This window comes from Sturnira hondurensis, unplaced genomic scaffold (genome assembly GCF_014824575.4).
Source record: "Sturnira hondurensis isolate 20B ecotype Veracruz unplaced genomic scaffold, ASM1482457v3 Scaffold0021143, whole genome shotgun sequence".
Lineage (NCBI taxonomy): Eukaryota > Metazoa > Chordata > Mammalia > Chiroptera > Phyllostomidae > Sturnira > Sturnira hondurensis.
The window spans coordinates 28,575,385-28,594,405 of NW_028093774.1; the positions used below are offsets into that span (position 1 = coordinate 28,575,385).

At 43.2% G+C, this 19,021-nt stretch overlaps 1 protein-coding gene across 5 annotated transcripts in view; it reads right to left on the reverse strand.

Moving 5' to 3' along the window:
• The window catches only part of SYNE2 (spectrin repeat containing nuclear envelope protein 2), a 296,623-nt gene that overhangs the window by 34,853 nt on the left and 242,749 nt on the right, over positions 1-19,021 (reverse strand). For all 5 annotated transcript variants that reach the window (XM_037031145.1, XM_037031147.1, XM_037031146.1 and 2 more), the window contains 9 exons: positions 16,859-17,038; positions 16,007-16,135; positions 14,427-14,581; positions 14,179-14,323; positions 13,159-13,253; positions 11,684-11,915; positions 8,420-8,614; positions 5,524-5,649; positions 1,493-1,648 (listed from right to left, as the gene is read on the reverse strand). In XM_037031145.1, the coding sequence (XP_036887040.1) occupies positions 1,493-1,648; positions 5,524-5,649; positions 8,420-8,614; positions 11,684-11,915; positions 13,159-13,253; positions 14,179-14,323; positions 14,427-14,581; positions 16,007-16,135; positions 16,859-17,038 (1,413 nt within the window). The remainder of the gene's footprint in view (positions 1-1,492; positions 1,649-5,523; positions 5,650-8,419; positions 8,615-11,683; positions 11,916-13,158; positions 13,254-14,178; positions 14,324-14,426; positions 14,582-16,006; positions 16,136-16,858; positions 17,039-19,021) is intronic.

Below are 19,021 nucleotides of genomic sequence, written 5' to 3' on the forward strand. Positions count from 1 at the left end.
CCATAGTACTGTCACTTTGGAGAGAAACCACAGAAAAGGGGCCAGTCACCGGTCTGCAGCACGCAGGCTGAACCCAAACACCCGGTGCTCCGTGAGGCTCAAGCAAGCCCTACACTGGTATTAGCAAAAGGTTTTCCTCCTCACAGGGCTCATTCACATGTACTACTTCAGTAAATATAAAGAATAAAATCAGCCTTTCTAAATGTAAAGAAAAGTCTTCTCCGATGTTAAAAATCTTTTGAACATTACAGTTAAAGGGGTAGCTGAAGAGTTCTTTTGGTAGTTTCAACACCCCACTTTACAAACGGGGGAACTTAGGTTGAACTGCCAGAGATTCCCCTGCTCTGTACAGGAACACCTCTGCTCCTTGCAGAGTGAGGCAAAAAGCATCTAATGCTTGTACACCCGGCTGACCAAGTGTGCTGGAAAGGTGCAAAGAACTAGCCCCCCAAAACCAAGTTCTGAGTTTCTGTTCCTCTGGGCATCCATTTATCTCAGCTTTAAAAAACCCTGGCATATGGCATGGCCTCATTTTGATGGGCTCCGTGATGGTAACAATTAGGAACATCTGGACCCCAGTCTTGGCTTCTTACCTTTCAGGATACGTTTCACATTTTCTAAACATTTTCTTTTATATAAAATTTGAATAAGAATTCGAAAAGTACATTGATGAGTAGGGTAAATTCTGAATATTAAATACTAAAATCAGGAAGGACAAATGTTTTTACTTTATTAAAATGCATTCAAAAGTGTCTGAATTTCAACTCTTAAAAATATTTCTTGTACTTCACAAAAATGAGGCAGGAATTTATTTTTCTTAGAATTACATGTTCTTAAAGATCTATTCGAACCCTTTCATAAGGGCCGATCATCTCTCTCTCTCTCTCACACACACACACACACACAATCACACTCCCACACACTGGGGAACACCCGACCACAATCCAATTCTCAATCAGAGCCGCTGAGATACCAAGTACAGCAGATCATCCCTTTTAAAGAGTTCTGAAAACCGGCTGCTTGAATCAACACCGGTTGCATGCGAACGCACAGTTCTCAGATAAAAGGCGGCTGCCGTGGGGCATTCGGTGCGACTCTGCCCAGAGCAGAGGCTGCAGAGATTCCGCTCTGCGCCCGCAGTCACCCCTCTGCTGCATCCTGATTCTAACATACAGATTAGTGCTTGTCATCTCCACAGGACAGAGCACAGCCCACACAGCTGATCCCAGCTGCAATGCCCCCCAACATTTAAACATTATGTCTTTAAAATCCTCATTAACAGTGTGCCAAGTCTCAGCACTGAGTGCCAGAGAAACAAAGGGTCAAATTTGCTAACCAGTGTTGTGCCTACTGAAGGAACAGCCGCCCGCCGGGGCTCCGACTGCAAAGGGCCTCGGGGTCAGCGAACTTAAGCTCTGTTCCACTTTGTCTAGCCTTCAGAGACATTTCAATAAAGTCCAGAACAGCCGTGCCCTGCAGTTAACTGACTTACTCTTAAGCAGAGGTCCTCCCATTGTCTGTGCAAATGCTCTATTTGCTCCTTCAAAACCATCACGTCCTCCACAAGAATGTGCTGGGTTAAGTCGGTTTTCATGGTGTGAAGTTCTTTCAAGTTCTGAGTCCAGTTAGCCAAAGACTTCTCTAGCTCCTGCATTTAAACACAAGAAAAGGGAGGAAAAAAAAAAAACAAAAACAAAAAACTTCAACTCCAACTGCGGTTGTTTCCAAACCTGTAGGCTAATCCTTTGATTGGACTCTGGGGGAGGGGAGGCCCGGAAGGGGGCGGGACCAGCTGAATGAGAAACAGCCCCGGGCCAGCGTCTGCAGTTCGGCTTGGCCAGTTCTCCACCACCTTTTTCTCAAAAGGAAACTTTTCTACCTCTGTTTTCATTTCCTCAGGTAGTTCAAATTTTCATATAATTAATTCTACTTTAAAGTCATGTAAGTCTTTACCTTTACTGAGAAGAAAACAACAATCTCACATACATACTTAATTCTGAAACTATGTTATAGAAATGTATAAAGTGTGATATCCCACTTAAAAAAAAAACACCTTAAGAACTGTACTGTTGCTACTGTGGAAATCATATATAACAACAGCTTCTGTTCCAAGGGAATTATTTTGGTTAACTTTAGAAAAGAAAGTTAAATATAATGAAAGAAAAAGTAAATTGTTCTCTGATAGCAGAGATTGATTAGCAGAAAATTTCCTCTGACCCTGGAAACTTTATTTTTTTAAGTGAATTATCTGTCAAATTTAAACTCTTTGAATTCTAGGACTTAATCAAGAAAGTTACTTTCACAACAGGAGAGGCAAAAGGAAACAGCCAGAACACTCAAGGGTCATTTATGTTGCACTTATACTTCTTCATACTTGAAGGGTCTCCACTAACATCTATCAATAGGTATCTGCAAGAAACAACTATTTATTTATATCAGAAATAAGCCCTAGAGCGCTGGCTGGTGTAGCTCAGTGGATTGAGCACGGGCCTGTGAAGCAGAGGGTCACTGGTTCAATTCCCAGTCAGGGCACATGCCTGGGTTGCAGGCCAGGTCCCCAGTGGGGTACACGTGAGAGGCAACCACGCATTGATGTTTCTCTCCCACTCTTTCTCCTTCCCTTCCCCTCTAACAATAAATAAATAAGTAAAATATTTTTTAAAAACTTTCTTAAAAAAAAAGAAAGAAAGAAGCCCTAGAGTAGACAACAATGAAAATGTGTTAATTCTGATTGATATGCAGAGTTCTAAAAGCTACACTTGGTATGATCTCACAAATTTCCGTCAAGAAGTTTAATAAGATCTGGAAGAATTTCCTCTAAAGGTTGTGTGGAGATTAGAAATGACATCTTTATCAGAAATCAGAGGTAGGTAGGAACTTTCTTGATCTAATAAAGATATTACCAGCAAATAGACTTAAGGGGTAAATTTTGGAATAATTCTTTTAAAATCAGGATGAACACAAAGGAGCCAGCCACTGCTGCGTCTGCTCAGTGCTGTCCCGGAAGTGCTGACCAGTGTAGAAAGGACAGAAGAAATACATAATTAAAAGGAAGACACACAAAAGGGGTCCTTTTCCACAAATGGTAATTGTTGACATAGATATCTGAAGGAATATATACACAAAATATTGAAACTAACAGAAGGGTTAGTTAGTTTCAATAGCTTCAAAAGGGTTAGTTCAATAACTTCAAAATAACACATCAAGGACTAAATCTAACAAGGATTCTCCATACTATATACTAAACATGACTGCACACAACTAGAAGGAACAGCATGGCATATTCAGGAACAGGAGTACTCAATGTCAAAAAGATGTTATTTGCCCCAAATTAATCTACAAATTCAATACTATTCCACTTCAACTCTTATCAGGACTTTTCCTAGTTTGATAAACTGCTTCCAAAAGTTCTGAAAGATCAAAGACCCAAGGGTGTCCATACTAAGGTGGGAGAATAAGGAATGGACGCATATCACGCCTGGAACGAAGACCTGATGGAAAAGCTGAGATAAACAGACCAATGGAACAGAGAACCAAGAAAGGAATCACCTGTGTGTGGAAACATGACATTTGACCCTGGACTATTCAATAAACGGGCATCAGGACAACTGATTATCCATATGAATAAAAAAATTGGATCTTTAACTCCAAAGGTACACAAAAATCAATTCTTCAATGAACAAAGATGTAGATTAGAGAGCAAAACTTGAAACTGTCAGAAAAAAATGTAAGATTCTAAACTTTATGAATTTATTATGGAGATTTCACAAAAGAAAACAGAAAACAAATCATAAATGAAGATGATGATAAACTCATCTATAACAAAATAACAAAACAATCCCCCCTTTTTTTTTCAGCCAGTGACACCAAGAAAAAGTACAAAAAGAAGCTAATGGATGGGAGGAGACATTTGTAATGTCTCTACTCAACAGAGAAGAATTATCTAAAAAAAATTAGTGGCTGTTTCAAATCAATAAGAAAAAGAGAAACAGCCCAACAAAAACATGAGTAAAGAAGATAAATTGGCAATTCACAGAAAGCAAATCTGAAGGGGCAATAAACCTGAAAAAAAAATGTTCAACTTACTAGTAATTAAACTACAAAGATATACCATCCATACCTATCAAGTGATCAAACGTGTAAAAAATTCTTTTTCACAATACAGAGTGACTGGAGAAGGAATAAATTGTTTCATTTTGTTGTAATGCATAAACACAGCATGAGAATGAGTGAGTTACAACTATCAACACTAATGACTCAAAATCATAACGAGGGAAAAAGGTTGCAGGTGTTATATATGTAACATGGTACTATTCACGTAAAGTTTAAAACGAAAGTAATACTACTGCCCTGGCTGGTGTGGCTCAGTGGACTGAGTGCCGGCCTGTGAACCAAAAGGTCACTAGTTTGATTCCCAATCAGGGCACATGCTTGGGTTGCCGGCCAGGTCCCCAGTTGGGGGCGCATGAGAGACAACCACATATTGATGTTTCAATGTTTCTCTCTCTTAAAATAAATCAATAAAATCTAAATAAATAAAATTATAAAAAAATTCAAAAGTAATACTCCTATATGTCACTGAGAATTACAGACACACAGTAAAATGACACAGAAGTGGGCTGGGGAGGGAAAGTGCACTGGAAATCATACAAGGCACTGAACCTGCATTTGCAATGCTTTACTGTTCAGACAAGTGGTGGTTTTGTGGCAGTTCGTCATATCACTGTTAGGTGAAAAATATTTTGCATGTTGGAAACATTGACAATGAGAAAAAAAGATGCGGGGAGGAGGACACTAATTTCCCGCACAGCTTCAAGTACGAGACTACTCATGTCTTCCTAATCTTTCAATTCAATTGCTGAAGTCACCAAAGGAATGGAAGAAAACCAACCAACCAAACAAACAGAAACAAAGTGTGTTTCAGTTGGCTTCTGATATCTTTTACACATCAACCTGCAAATAGGGAGGAGACGCAGGAAGTTCCTGACCTGGGAATCGTACCGAGGCAAGTTCCTATCCATAAGTTTGTTCTGTCTGCAAAGACCTAAAAGATGCAGGAATTTTGCCTAGTGCGATATTAATTAGGCAGAATACAGTTTGGAAGGTTTTATAAAAATGTTATAATTGAGCAAAAAACTCAACCTACTGACTTTTAACAAATGAATTCTTTAGTCATACTTTACTCTCATTTCAAAGACAAAGTCATTTGATAAGGGGACAGCTTTCAATGTCATCTCAGAGGCCACATCTTTTATTAGAGAGGAGAACCAGATAGAAGCAGGACCCCGGGAGAAATCCCGAGACCCTAAGAAGTGAATTTCTGCAAAAGTCTCTCATTTTCATATGTGGATCTCAAAACATATGGATTCTGATTCCTTTAGAGACCAGAATGCTTTGTTAGATAAAACACAGGGAAAATGTTTGCCAACTACACAAGGACACTTGGTTTCAACATGGAAACTGAAAACACACACTTCAACTTCTCAGAAAACAGCTATGCGATTCTCTCGAACACTGTGGTACCTTAATCAGCTCTTTCTCTTTTTGGAGATCCTCGTGGGTTTCTGGAAGAGGTTCTTTACTTTGTGCCTTTAAAACATGCAGCCTGCTTTTCAGCTCTTTGATTTTCTTTTCACACTGGTTCCAGGTCTATTTGAAAACAGTATTAAAACTGGTAAGTGCTTTTGCTATTTAAGAATGAGTTACAGAATCAGAATGACTTCTCTAATCCATGTACTGTATTTTGCCAGGTATAATGTGCACCCACGTTTTTTGGCCCAAGCTTTCAGGGGCCAAAATCAAAATCAAACAAACAAAATCTTTTGTTTTAATTTTTAATCCAATTATGTATTTATATTTAGATGCTTGTTTTTTTGTATTATAAAGGAGTTTTAGCATTTATTTTGAACATATTATGGCACAAGAAATTTTATATAACGAATAATTATAAAAGACAAGAACAGATACAAGGTATTTCAGGTACTACCCATGTGTAATAGGCAGTACCTTAACTTTTCCCTAATATTTGGGTAAAAAAGTGTGCATTATACATGACAACATACGGTAATTGCTTTGCTAAATGAGTTTTTGTAAACCAGAGACCCAGTTCCTTTCTGGAACGAACCGTGGTTTAAAAGAACAGATGGGACACCAGTCCGGTTCGACACCTCCTTGCCGCTTTACGTGTGGCTCATTCCACCACAGGGTTGGTTGGGTTCTGTTTTAAAATACCGTTGACCCGCGAATGACGCAGGGTGGTGGTGAGGGGCACCAACTGAGTATAGTTGAAAGTCCCCGTTAAGTTAACCCTCCATATCCGCAGGTTCCCAACCACAAAGTGAAAATAGTTTTTTTATCGGCAGTTGAACGAATCTACCAATGTAAAAACCCAGGGATGCGAAGGGCCGTCCATATTTATCGGAAAAATGAGTGGGCTCGCACAGTTCAAACCTGTGTTGTTCAAGAGTCAACTGTATTTCTTCTTCCCTCCCCATAACTCTGATCTACACGATCTCATTTCTATTTTAATTTTTGGAAAAGTTCACATTTAAGAACTATAAGAATTCATCTTCAGCCCTGGCTGGTGTGGCTCAGTGGGTTGAGTACTGCCTGCGAAAGGTCGCCGGTTCGGTTCCCAGTCTGGGCACATGCCTGGGTTGTGGGCCGGGTCCCTGGCTGGCAGTGTGCAAGAGGCAACTGATAGGTGTCTCTCTCGCACATTCGGGTTTCTCTCCCTCTCTTTCCCTCTAAAAATAAATAAATAAAATCTTTAAAAAAATTCATCTTCGGTGTTTAGTCTTGGGCATGTGCTACAGTAGCACCATTAATCGCAAGCCCCCGACCACTTTCTCGTCTTCTTTTCTGATGCCGCCCCTCCACTCGCTCCTTCCCCCTCTAGAAAACTTGGCTGCCTGGCTTCTGCGCCCTTTCACGGTCCAGCTGCACTCGCTCTCCACCTCTTGGCAGTGCTGACGGCCACCTTCTGCTGAAAGCGCTCTCAGGTTTCTCTAGCATTTTCACCTTCCCTGTCCTATTGTAAAAGGAATGACCTTAGGAGGCAAACAGAGCAAATATTATCTTCACATTTAAAATGTGAAAACTGAGGCTCAGAGGAAACTGACGGGCCTGGGATGGGAGGTCAGAAGCAGCTTAGTCAAGAGGCGACCTAAGGCTGCAGGTTCCCCGCCACTTCCCCCAGTGCCATTCTTTCGTGGCATCTCCGTTTCCTTGAACCTTGCATTGCCAACCAAACAGGGGTCTGCATTTTCAAGTTCAGGGTGTTTACAACTGATTCCTTAGGGCTGACCTTCTAGTCCTGAGGTCACTAAAAGCAGACGAACATAAAAATCAAGCAGTACTTTAACCCTCAGTACAAATGACACCCAAACATACTGGGGTTGGCCCAGTCCTACGGTGACACCTCACGTGAGGGGAGGCCACGTGTGCAGAAAGGTCAAATCTCTGGAACATGACCCAGAAAGCAGAGAGGGAAACAGGACTGTGAGTCCTCGTCTCCCCCACCAAACCCTCAACTGCATTTACCATCCCACTGTACAGACGTGGCAGGTGCTCAGCACGTTTGCTGGCTGACGAATTTTGCAGTCTGTACACCAAAGAAGATTCGGGGACTTTGTGCATGGGAGAGATGCTCAGGCCCTAACCCGGGACGTAGTTTTTCTTTATTCAGAAAAACATCTCTGACAAGCTTGGTTATTTGGTTTCGACACACATACGTACATTCCGGATAGTTTAGGGAGTAGTGAGTTACAAGGCGTAGGTATGCTCAGAGAAACAAAAAGTAAGAAAGACAGATCCACATTTACTGCACAGAGAGGAAAACCATAAAACCCACACAAGACCTCAGAGAGCACAGCAGTCAGGGTCTGGGTGCAAAGCAGGTCAGGGTCCTTGAGAAAAACTTGGTATTTTAGCATCACAAAATCATAATGATTTCCCTAAAAATGTCTCAAAAGAACCTTTTAATTCTTAAAGATATAATCATAAATTATCTGTGAAGTTCACTTACACAGAAAACTGCATTTTCTGATGGTAACAGAAAGATGAAGTGTCACTGTGTTCATTTTCATGTGCTATACCCAAGGACAGACCACATGTGGGACATTGACTCTGTGTGCTGAACTTCCACTGAGCATTACTAAGTTTCCTGTTCCATGAAAGTAAATATAAAATAGAAGCTCCAGTATTTATATACTTAATACTGAGCTTTTTCAATGCTACTAGCACCATTCTGCCTTAAGCAACTGACATGATTCATGGGGTAGCAGGACTTAGTGTCCTTTGGAAAACTCAAAGTATCATCCCTAAGTCATTCCCATTGTCACAGAGCAAACAAAAAATCTATGTATGTGCTGCACTTGAGCACCGTGAGTGGGACGGCGAACGGGGGCGGTACACCTACCTCGGCAATGCTCTGGACGTGCTTGATCGTCTCTCCGACTTGGCTCCTGGTGTCCGCCCAGCTGCCCTTAAGTTGACCGAGTCTGCCCTCTATGGACTCTTTACTTTCCAGGCCCACTGTGTTCAGCAATCTTTCCCCAGCTTCCAAGGTGAGTGCATAGGTGGTTTGCTGTCTTTCAAAATGAATTTCTTTATTCTAAAAAGAAAAAAAAAAGTGACTTGCTTAAGCCATTTCAAGCTTATCAAAAGACCTGCTCTTCCTCCAGTCTTCCCTGACTTGCTCAGTAGCACACTATTCATCACAATGCTCAAGTCAGAAACCTAGAGTCGTCTTTTTAATAATTTTTAATTCATTTTTACTGTATTTTTCCATTATCATTTATATTCCGTATACCTTCTTTCACCTTCACCCACACTCCTAACCCCCCCGCAATCACGGCACTGTTGGCCCTGTCCACCAGTTTTTCAAATTTGTTTCTTGATCCCTCCCCCCCACCCCCCCCGCCACCATCTCAGTTTAGATTTTCATTTACATGGCACACCCAAACCATTAGCAAATCTTGTAAATGCTGCCTAAAAATATATCCTTTTTTGTCTTCACTGTGACCAGTTTAGTTTTGTTTTGTTTTCTTTTAATTCAAGAGATGTGAGAGAAAAAGAGGGGGAGAGGGAGAGAGGGAGAGAGAAACACTGATTGGTTGCCTTCCGAATAAGCTCTGACTGGGAATTGAACTCCCAACCTTTTGTAGGAGCCAGCTACGATAAGAGCCAGCTGCAAGTAGAAATTCCAACAGGATATAGTTAGGCCCCCACCCCAGAATGTAGTCAGTGTACAAGGCCAGTCAGGCATGAAGCAAGATAAGGAGAATGTGGAAGGCCAGTAGGAGGGAAAAAAAAAAGAAAAATATGTTCTGCCTTCCAACAAGAGGGTCCCACCAATGAGTAAGGAGGCTATTGTTCAATGGCACCAATCGCTAACAGCCACATCTGCTTCTGTATATTGCTTGCTTGCAGTATTCTATAAAAACCCTTTAGTCTGTAAGCCAGGCGCGACTTCCATATTGTAGCTCTGAGGAGCTACGGTGACTCCGGTCACAGTTGGGGAAGTTCGCCCCTGCGCAGGTTAAAAGTTTGGCCAATAAATAACATCTAAATGCTCTAAGTGCTTGGACATTTGGTTACTCGCTCTTCGAATGTAACACCTTTCAATCTATGGATGACACTCCAGCCAACTGAGCCACGACAGGCAGGGCTCACTCTTATCTCATCCATCATAACAACTCTCCAAGACTATTTAAATAGTCTAACTGAGCCCTGGCTGGTGTAGCTCAGTGGACTGAGCGCGGGCCTGTGAACCAGATGATCGCGGTTCGATTCCCAGTCAGGGCACATGCCTGGGTTGCAGGCCTGTTCCCCGCAGGGGTCAGTTCCCAGCAGGGGATGCACGAGAAGCAACCATACATTGATGTTTCTCTTCTTCTCTCCTTCCCTTCCCCTCTAAAAATAAATAAATAAAATATTTATAAATAAATAAATAAATAAATAAATAGTCTAACTGGACTTGGCAGACTGTGTTTTTCACAAAAAGGCCATAGCAGTATTCCCTGCCCCACATGTTCCTCCAGAATTGTCACTGGCTATCAGGTGGCAGTGCCTCTGTCCCCTCCTCTTGACCCTGAGTGGGCATGTGATTAACAGAAAATGGTAGAAGGGACATACATGACTTCCAAGGCCAGGTCGAAGGGAGGCAGTGGAGCTTCTCCCTGGATCTCGCTTTCTGGGGGCATGTGCCTTTGAAGCCATGAGCTTCCATGTAAAAAAGTCCGGCTACCAGGAGCTTCCTCGCGGAAGGACCACAGGGAACGATGCCCAGGAGCCCCAGCTGCTCCAGTTCCTAGCTGTCTGAGTCTTTCCAGCTTAAGTGCTGGACACGAGAGTGAGTGCACCTTCACTCTCCATCGTCGTGTGACCACCACGGCCTGAGGCCCTAAGCAAGAATCTGTTAGCTGAGCCCCGTCAAGCCCCGGAACTGTGAGAGGCAATAATCACTGGTGGCTGTTACGCAGCATTAGACAGGAAATATACTGGGGTGCCTGCTTCTCCTTTGGCTCCTCCATAGTCTATCCTCCTCAGAACAACCAAAGGGGCTCTAAAACATACAAACAGAATCATGCTGCCCCCTCTTCCAACTGAAACTCTTCAACAGCCTCCTGTCCCATCAAGGCTAACCCAGCTTCCATACCCAACCTACAAACACTCCTCCATGCCTGGCTCTCAAGTTCATGTCCTATCGCTGCGGTCCCACTGGCTATGCGCCCGTCATCCGAGCCCTCTTTCTGTTTCTGTGCTTTGATGAGCTTGTTTCCACTGTGGGGAATTGGGAAAGCCGTTCCGTCTGCCTCAAAGGCTCTTTCCCCAGATCCTTCCCTGGCTGGCTCCTTCTCCTCACTCAGGTTCCAGTTTAAGTATCACCTGCCAACCTACAGTAGCCACCCAGCCCTTCCATTCTGGCTCTGTTTTAATTTACGTATATATTTCATATTGCAACCTGAAATTTTCTTATTCTTGAATTTGTCTGATTGCCCCCACCAATCAGACAAACTAGCACTTTCTTGTGTATGTGTCAGTTTGTCTGAGTAGCCCCACGAGAGTGGGAGGCTTCTCCTTGTACATGCCCCGCTTCCAGCGCTCAGAACAGTGACGGGCACAGGGCGGGCGCTCGATGTTTGGTGACTGACTGAATGAATGAGGAAAGCACAGGATTTCAGAAGGGGATGTTTCACCGAGCTGTACCGCTGGAGAGTGGTTCTATAGCTCAGTGGAAGCTGCCTTGGGAACTGCCAATCAATTACTCTAGTCCTGTGCTGGCCAAGCAACTTTCTGATTGAAAACTTCATTGTCTAATAGAATTTGCCCTTCACGAGTAAGCATGCGTCCCACTATAAACTACCACATTGCTGGCCCATTAACATATTACTTAAAGACTTAGGTGGGAGGAGCCCGTCACTCCAAACTTCCCCCTTGACCCACTCACGTCCACTCCATCCCTAACCCCCGCAGCCGAAGACAGCTTCACTGCTTCTGGATGGAGGGATGAGTTGGCTTTCTGCCCCTTCAAAGCTAGGGACCTGTGCCAGCTGGTCTCCCACTGCAGAGAGCACACCCGAACCGTGACATCACAGATGACATCAAACCTGAAGTGAGTTAACCTCTTCCACCTAATGACCCCCCTGCGGTGCTCACACCACTACTGTGCACTCACTACCTTCAGCTCGTGGATCAGGCTTCTGGCTTGGCAGAGACTGAGGCAGTCCTGGCTCTTGACCGCAGACAGCAGGTGGCTGGTGGCGGTGAGGAAGCGGAGCAAATCCTCGGAGGCAGTGAAATACTGCCACTGCCTCGCCAGCCCGGCCACCGCGCTCTTCCTCTGCCGAACGCGCCGGACGGCACTCTGCCACTGGTCCTGCAGCTTCGTGAACTTGGAAATAAACTCCGGTCTTGGGAAAAACAGATGGTTAGAGAATCCAGACATGAATATGCAGAAAAAATAACTCTCACAGAAACTCAGATTTGCTATTGATATGCACAATTTACATGAAAAACAAACTTCTTAAAATCTTAGCACCATTCAACTTAAATGTGATGGGGAACTTGGAGCTGGAGCGGGGGCAGCATGTATGTGGTTGGCAAAAATTTTTAGCAGAAGATATATGCACATGAGCCAGGTACTTTGTCAGCATGCATGACAATCATTCCCTTAAACAAATGGAAGCTGTTTTAACAGCCATTATGCCAAATGCTGAATGGAAAACTACATACGGGCTTGGCAGGAAAGAGGTGAATAAGTGGGTACCTGGTAATGTCATTTATTACTTGAAGGTTATACTTTATGTCATTTCAGCAATAAAAAACATGCTTTCTGCAACTTCTCAATTAGTTCTTTCCCAATAAGTGACACCTGCCATGTGAAAAATAAGGCCTTTTATATATTACGGGGAAAGTCATGCTTTGCTGAACTGATCAAATCAAAACCAGCTGATCACCCTGAAACTGGCTTGAATTTATTATTTCAGAGCTATAAGGAAATGGGCTTTCTAGTTCTTAGTTATGCTGAAAGATGCAAAGGCACATGGGTGGTGATGGCGAGAAGAAACCATCCCTACCAGGACATTTGGAGAAGTATTCAACAGGCCAGGCACTTCTGAGCTCTGTCTGCCATGTGAACCTGTTGGGTGAGCAGGTTCAGTTGCTGTCACTGGGACAGACTGAGGGGCTCTGCTCAGCCTGACTGGCACTGCCCAGTGACCCCCTGACCCCATGTACACGACACAGGGAGAAACACTTGCTTTCCCAACAGTGACAGAGCTACCTGCTGGAAACAGCAGCACTTTCAGAATTGTTTCTTAAATAGCAAAACAGCACGAGGCTGAAGTACAGAGGACAACATTCTACTGGAGAGTGCTCTGGGGTAAAACATTAGTTCACTGTATTTGGTGAGTGGGTCTCATCCACTAACCCGCTCACGCACCACAGCGGAGAGTGCCCCTATGGTTTCCATGGCCACACAGCAAGACCCCGGCCTAGTTCAGTTAAAAAAACCTGACCCTGTGGTGGTCGAGCAACTGACACAGCCACCAGGCACTGACGTGGTCCAGATGCACGTGGTGGAAGCCTTCCCCAACTGCATTACCCCATCACATGCAAACACACGCACGCACGCACACACCCCAGACAGCTTACTTGTTCTCTATTTCTGTCGTGTCCAAGAGTTGTAAGGACCGGGTGATGTAGCAGTCAGCAATTGCCTGGTTCATAGAAACTTCAGCTTCTAACATCTGTGTGTGAATTAAAATATAAAATATCAGCTAATAGAATTCATTTTATGAATCTGGATCTTATGCTTCTGATTAAAATCTAAGCTCACAGACAACATCTAAGATGATTATTTTTCAAACTATTTAGCCTACCTGCAAACAATGCTCAACCATCACTCAATAGCATCTATAAATATAATCTCAAAAAGAAAAAGATCCAACAACAACTGTGAGTAATGCCTGTTTACTGGGCACTCACTGTTTGCTAAGCGCCATGTAAGACACGCATTGTCTCACTTATTCCTCAAACATTGGACTTAAGTGCCATTATAAAATCCATTCGAAGAGGAGGAAGCAAAAGTATAAAGAAGTTCAGTAGTTTATTCAAGGCCGTTCAGCTTTTTGGCTGAAAAGGATTTCCTATTCATTGGGTGACAATGTTACAATGCAGAATTAAATTAGTTACATTGAAAAGTTGTAGTGAACTAACCACGCCTGCTCTGAAAGGCAGGGTGTGCATATAACCAAGCATATTTCCAAATACATATGAACACAAGTGTGGGGAAATTCCTCTGTGAAATTATTAATGAGACAATTATAATTATATCAGGTTCTTCCATATATATTTTTTTAGGTTCTCCCATATTTTAGAGAATCAGTCAGTGAAAATGCAAAGATGAGCTGAAGTACTTTAACATGTTCTTGGTAAAAGTGGTGTAGTGTTTGCACTCTGAGGACACAAAGTTGTGCTAGATAATTCCACTCACTGCAGAAAATCTAGTTCTGCCCTTCATGACACAGTGTAATAAAACAACACGCTGAGAATCGTACAATGTGTGAGAATCTGACACATGATCAACCGACAACAAAACTTGCATTTTATTTAAACCCATCTTTCCCTGACGCCCGCTCCAGGGTGAGGGGTCCGAGGGCACAGTGTGCCTACCTCATAGGATTTCTGCTGCTCAAGGAGAGCCGGAAGGCTGTCAGCAATACTCATCTTCAGCGACTCTTCTATCTTCTGCAAGAGTCGGACCCACTTTTCACAGTAATGAAGAAATTGTTCATTTAATCCGATTCCCTGAAGCTCCCTATAAAGGTTTAAAAACAAATAAAACAGAGACATCTGACAATGAGTTCCCGTTGTGAACTTCCCTTTACTTGGAGCAGAAGGGAGAGCTGGGCTGCGCTGACCTGTGGTGGTCCAGCGCGGTAGCTGTGGCCCGATTCCACTGCCGGGTCACATTCTGCAATGTCTTTACAGCCACGTCACTCAGCGGGAGCTTGAGGCTTACGTCATTCAGGTGTTCAACATCAGGTGAGTGGGCTGTCAGTGCTAGCACATAATTCTATTAAAAAAAAATACCACAACAAATTCCAGATTTTTGGACAATAATATTTCTACATGATAAAAAGGTTGCAGAGATCCTGCAGATCATCCTTATGTCAGACAGGAGGAAAACTGGGGCCTGCACCCGTCAGGGACTTGCCTACAGCCAAACTGCTGGTTCGAACCAGACCTGAATGCAGGGCTCTCAGTCCTGTGGCTTTTCTACAATGACCTGCATACATGACCTAAACAGCCCAGGAAACAGAAAGCCATCTCAGATTTTGTCTTTCAGGAAGACAAAAACGAGTTTTGTTTTGTTTTTGAAGGGCCCATGCTAGACCTTCAAATCCCATTTGGTTTGCCAACACCTTGACCTTCGACAGATCATGCAGTTGACCTTCAAATCAAATGAAAATTTAATCTTTACAACAACCCTAGTAAAGAACGGTACCTAAACATCTATATTTTGGTAGAATCTAAAACCACGGAAGAATGCAGACTTATCAAAATTTTATTTGTAAAATGATATTCCAGGGACAGCCTCTAGGTCAACAATACGTTAAGCAAACGTCCTTTACAACATCCACAGTGTCACTACAGCATAGTCTAGGTCAGGGTCGGCGAACGTTTTCTGTAAGTGACTAGGTCAGAAGTAATTTAGCCTTTAATGAGTCATGTGATCTCTATTGCAACTACTGGCTTCTGCCCCTGCAGCCTGAAAACTCCAGGGGACAATGCGTAAGGGGAAGGGATGCATGTGCGCCACAGGCTCCTGACTCTTGATCTTGGTCATGAGGGTTGGCGCTTAGGAGTGCACAGGGTCCAGTGCTCCTTAAATCTCCCATTCATTTATGTTAATTACCCTAAACATACTTAGCTAATAAATAAAAAAATTCAACCAGGANACTACTGGCTTCTGCCCCTGCAGCCTGAAAACTCCAGGGGACAATGCGTAAGGGGAAGGGATGCATGTGCGCCACAGGCTCCTGACTCTTGATCTTGGTCATGAGGGTTGGCGCTTAGGAGTGCACAGGGTCCAGTGCTCCTTAAATCTCCCATTCATTTATGTTAATTACCCTAAACATACTTAGCTAATAAATAAAAAAACATACAGTTAATTTAATAGGGCATTTTACTTTTGATCTTCAACCAGGAAAATTTACTGAATCACCACAGCCATTTCCTAGATTATTCTCATTGACTGAAGCTAATTAGTAAAGGCACCAAAAATTAAAAATCCACTAAAATTACTATGGCATATCACTAAAATAGAGCCCTATATTGTCACACTTTTGCAGAACTTAGGGAAAATAAGGCAAGAATGAATGACATATAAATTACTATGCTTAAGAATTATGCTTCAAATAGATTCTCTAATGTCACACTAATTAGCTTATTTTTTATCCTATGATGAGCCCTTAGAAATGATAAATATTGACAATACCAGGAATGAATCAGGATTTTCTTCTTTTTCCTGTTGACAAAGGTTGTTCAAATTCTCTTCTTCATGCATAATAAGACCTTTCAAAGATTCCAGCTGGTCCCCAAAATCCTTAAACTGTGATAGAACAAACTAGAACAAGAGAAATTTTCATTAGAAACAATGTTTGTGTGCATACAGAACAGAATTTAGCACAGTCTTGGGAGCCGATGAAAGTTCAAGTTGTTCCCCACACCCCCGGCAGCACATCACTATTCTGCATATTCAGAAGAGTCCTGACTTTCACTCTGAGCCTTTGGCAGCGCATGGAGCCGTCAGGGATGAACGGCTCACCTGCTTGGGGTGGGGGGGTGGGGAGGCATGCAGAAAAGGGTCAGTCCAAACTCTGCTCCCTCCGTCCTGTTAGATAAATAATCTTTTCTGCTGCCGTTGAGATGTCATACGGGAATACAAAGGCCTTCTATGCAGCTTTTTGACAGTGCACGCACCAACGGCTTTAAAAAAATGAATTTGGAATATAAGAAATGGTCTATGACTCCAGCTCAGTCACCCCAGTGGGATTACCCAAATAGCTGTTGAGACTGAACAGCGTGTGAAAGAGCTGACTCCTTAAACTAACATGGTCCATGATGAAGATATGGTTGCTCCAGATCTGCCCATTGCCTGTGTGATGGAAAAACCACATACTTGAAGAATCATGTGAAATGGTAGCTATTTCCGGGGCAGCTTTATTCTGCACTTGCCGTAAGGAGCAGCCCACAAAGCACAGGCTACTATTGCTTCATAGGATAGAAGAAATTGAGGGTAATGGGCAAATGCCCAAGACTACAGCTTGGAGGACAAAATGAGACACACCTCAAATTCATCTGCTTTCACAAGCAGCATCTTTTCCAAGTAGGAAGCCCTCTGGAGGGAGTGCTGGTAGCCAGAGAGAAGCACGTGGGTGTCTGGCTCGGCGGGCTGTGGCAGTCGGTCCAGGAGAGTGGAGTTTTCGAGGAAGGCTTCTTTTGTCTTCTGCACATCGCGCTGCAGCTCCTGGAGAAGATGCAGTGATCACAAAACATCTCCTCCTCTCGCAACAAGAATTCCTGCCCCCTGTGATGCCATCAACATCCAGCAGAATTTCTATCCCGAGACTGTGGGCATGGCCTTTTGTTATTGTTTATCTTAAAGAGCTGAGAAGGCTAAGCTTTCTTTACAGATGCACATCACTGGTGCTGTTGTGAAATCTGCCAGATCAGAGACTAAACTGACCACTGACTGACAGAGTTGGGGCTTCTAGGTTTTAGGAATTGGAGATGACCGGGTTGAGCCTGTGCCTTACACGTTCAATCTTTGAGCGCTTTGGAAATCTGCATTACTGCCATTTAAGGACCAGCGCATCCTCATCCTCTGTCTGAGACTCTGTGACCTAAATGGGTTTATTTGCAGAGACTATAATACAGTCTCATTAACCAAGTCGACTTGAAGGAAACTCTGGAAATACTGTGTGTGTGAATTTGCCTTTTGGTTTTCTTTTTTAAATGACAGACCAGAAATACAGATCACATCTCTTAGATTCTTGTCTTTCTCATTAAATTGGTTAATATTTCTTAATTTGCCCTATAGTATCAGAAGATATAAAAGGCAGCTGGTGACCCAGTTTAAACTTGAAAGTAGTCACTTTCTGGGCTTTCATTAATATAACTGGATAAAACCAGAGGAAATTGTGGGGTTTCCTCTTTATGAGGGGAGGGCCCCCCATATCCTGGAATTTATTTATGAAAAAATTGTGTATTTATCTTTACACGTTTAAACTTCGGTCACCTTCCAAGTACTCTCCACCTGACGCAATACCCCTAGCGACGCTTTTTCCCACGGCTCAAGCCAGTTTCTGAACTCGCTGATTTTGATGCCTTTTAGTGCTCATGCTGTTTTTCGTTTTATCTCGTCCACAGGGCAAGACATTCCCCTCTGAGGACTTTTCTTCATCGGAGAAACGAAAAAACTTGGGGCAAGGTTAGGTGAATAAGGACGGTGGGGCACGGGGTCACGCCATTTTTGGTTAAACCTGCTGAACATTCAGCGTGGTTTGGGCAAGTGCACTTGTAAATCGCTGTACATGAAATGGGCAAATACATTGAAAGAGTCTTCAAAAAAAAATTCACTGGCCCTGGCTGGCATAGCTCAGTGGATTGAGCACAGGCCTGAGAACCAGAGGATCGCGGTTCGATTCCCAGTCAGGGCACATGCCTGGGTTGCAGGCTAGTTCCCTGCAGGCCAACTCCCAGCAGGGGACGCATGAAAGGCAACCATACACTGATGTTTCTCTCCCTCTCTCCTGCCCCTCCAAAGATAAATAAATAAATAATCTTAAAAAAAAAAAATTCACTGAAGTTGCCACAGCCTCTCACAGCAGTGTCAGCTGGTACACCGATACGGGTGGGTTCCTAGAACACCCACCTAGTGGGAGAAGTCTGTATTACAAGGGGCCCACCTGCCAGAAGATAGTTCCAGTTTTTCTTGGGCCCCCTCTCATACCTCTCTGAAATATAGTGCAAATATCACTATACCCACAGAAAAGCCATATTAACATGCAGGTGAATCTGTGATTATCTTTTTTAATAGTATTTCTGAAGCAACAGATTTCACATCTATTATTTGCCTTTTTCTTTTTTAAGATTTATTTTTTAGAAGCCCCGGCTGGTGTAGCTCAGTGGATTGAGCATGGGCCTCTGAAGCAAGGGGTCACTGGTTCGATTCCCAGTCATGGCACATGGCTGGGTTGCAGGCTAGGTCCCCAGTGGGGAACACATGAGAGGCAGCCACACATTGATGCTTCTCTCCCACTCTTTCTCCTTCCCTTCCCCTCTTTCTAAAAATAAATAAATATTTTTTAAAAGATTTATTTTTTAGAGAGAGGGGAAGGGAGGAAGGAAACAAAGGAAAAGAAACATTGATGTGTGAGAAAACATTGATCAGTTGCCATTAATTGGTTGCCTCTTGCACACCACCAACCAGGGACCTGGCCTACAACCC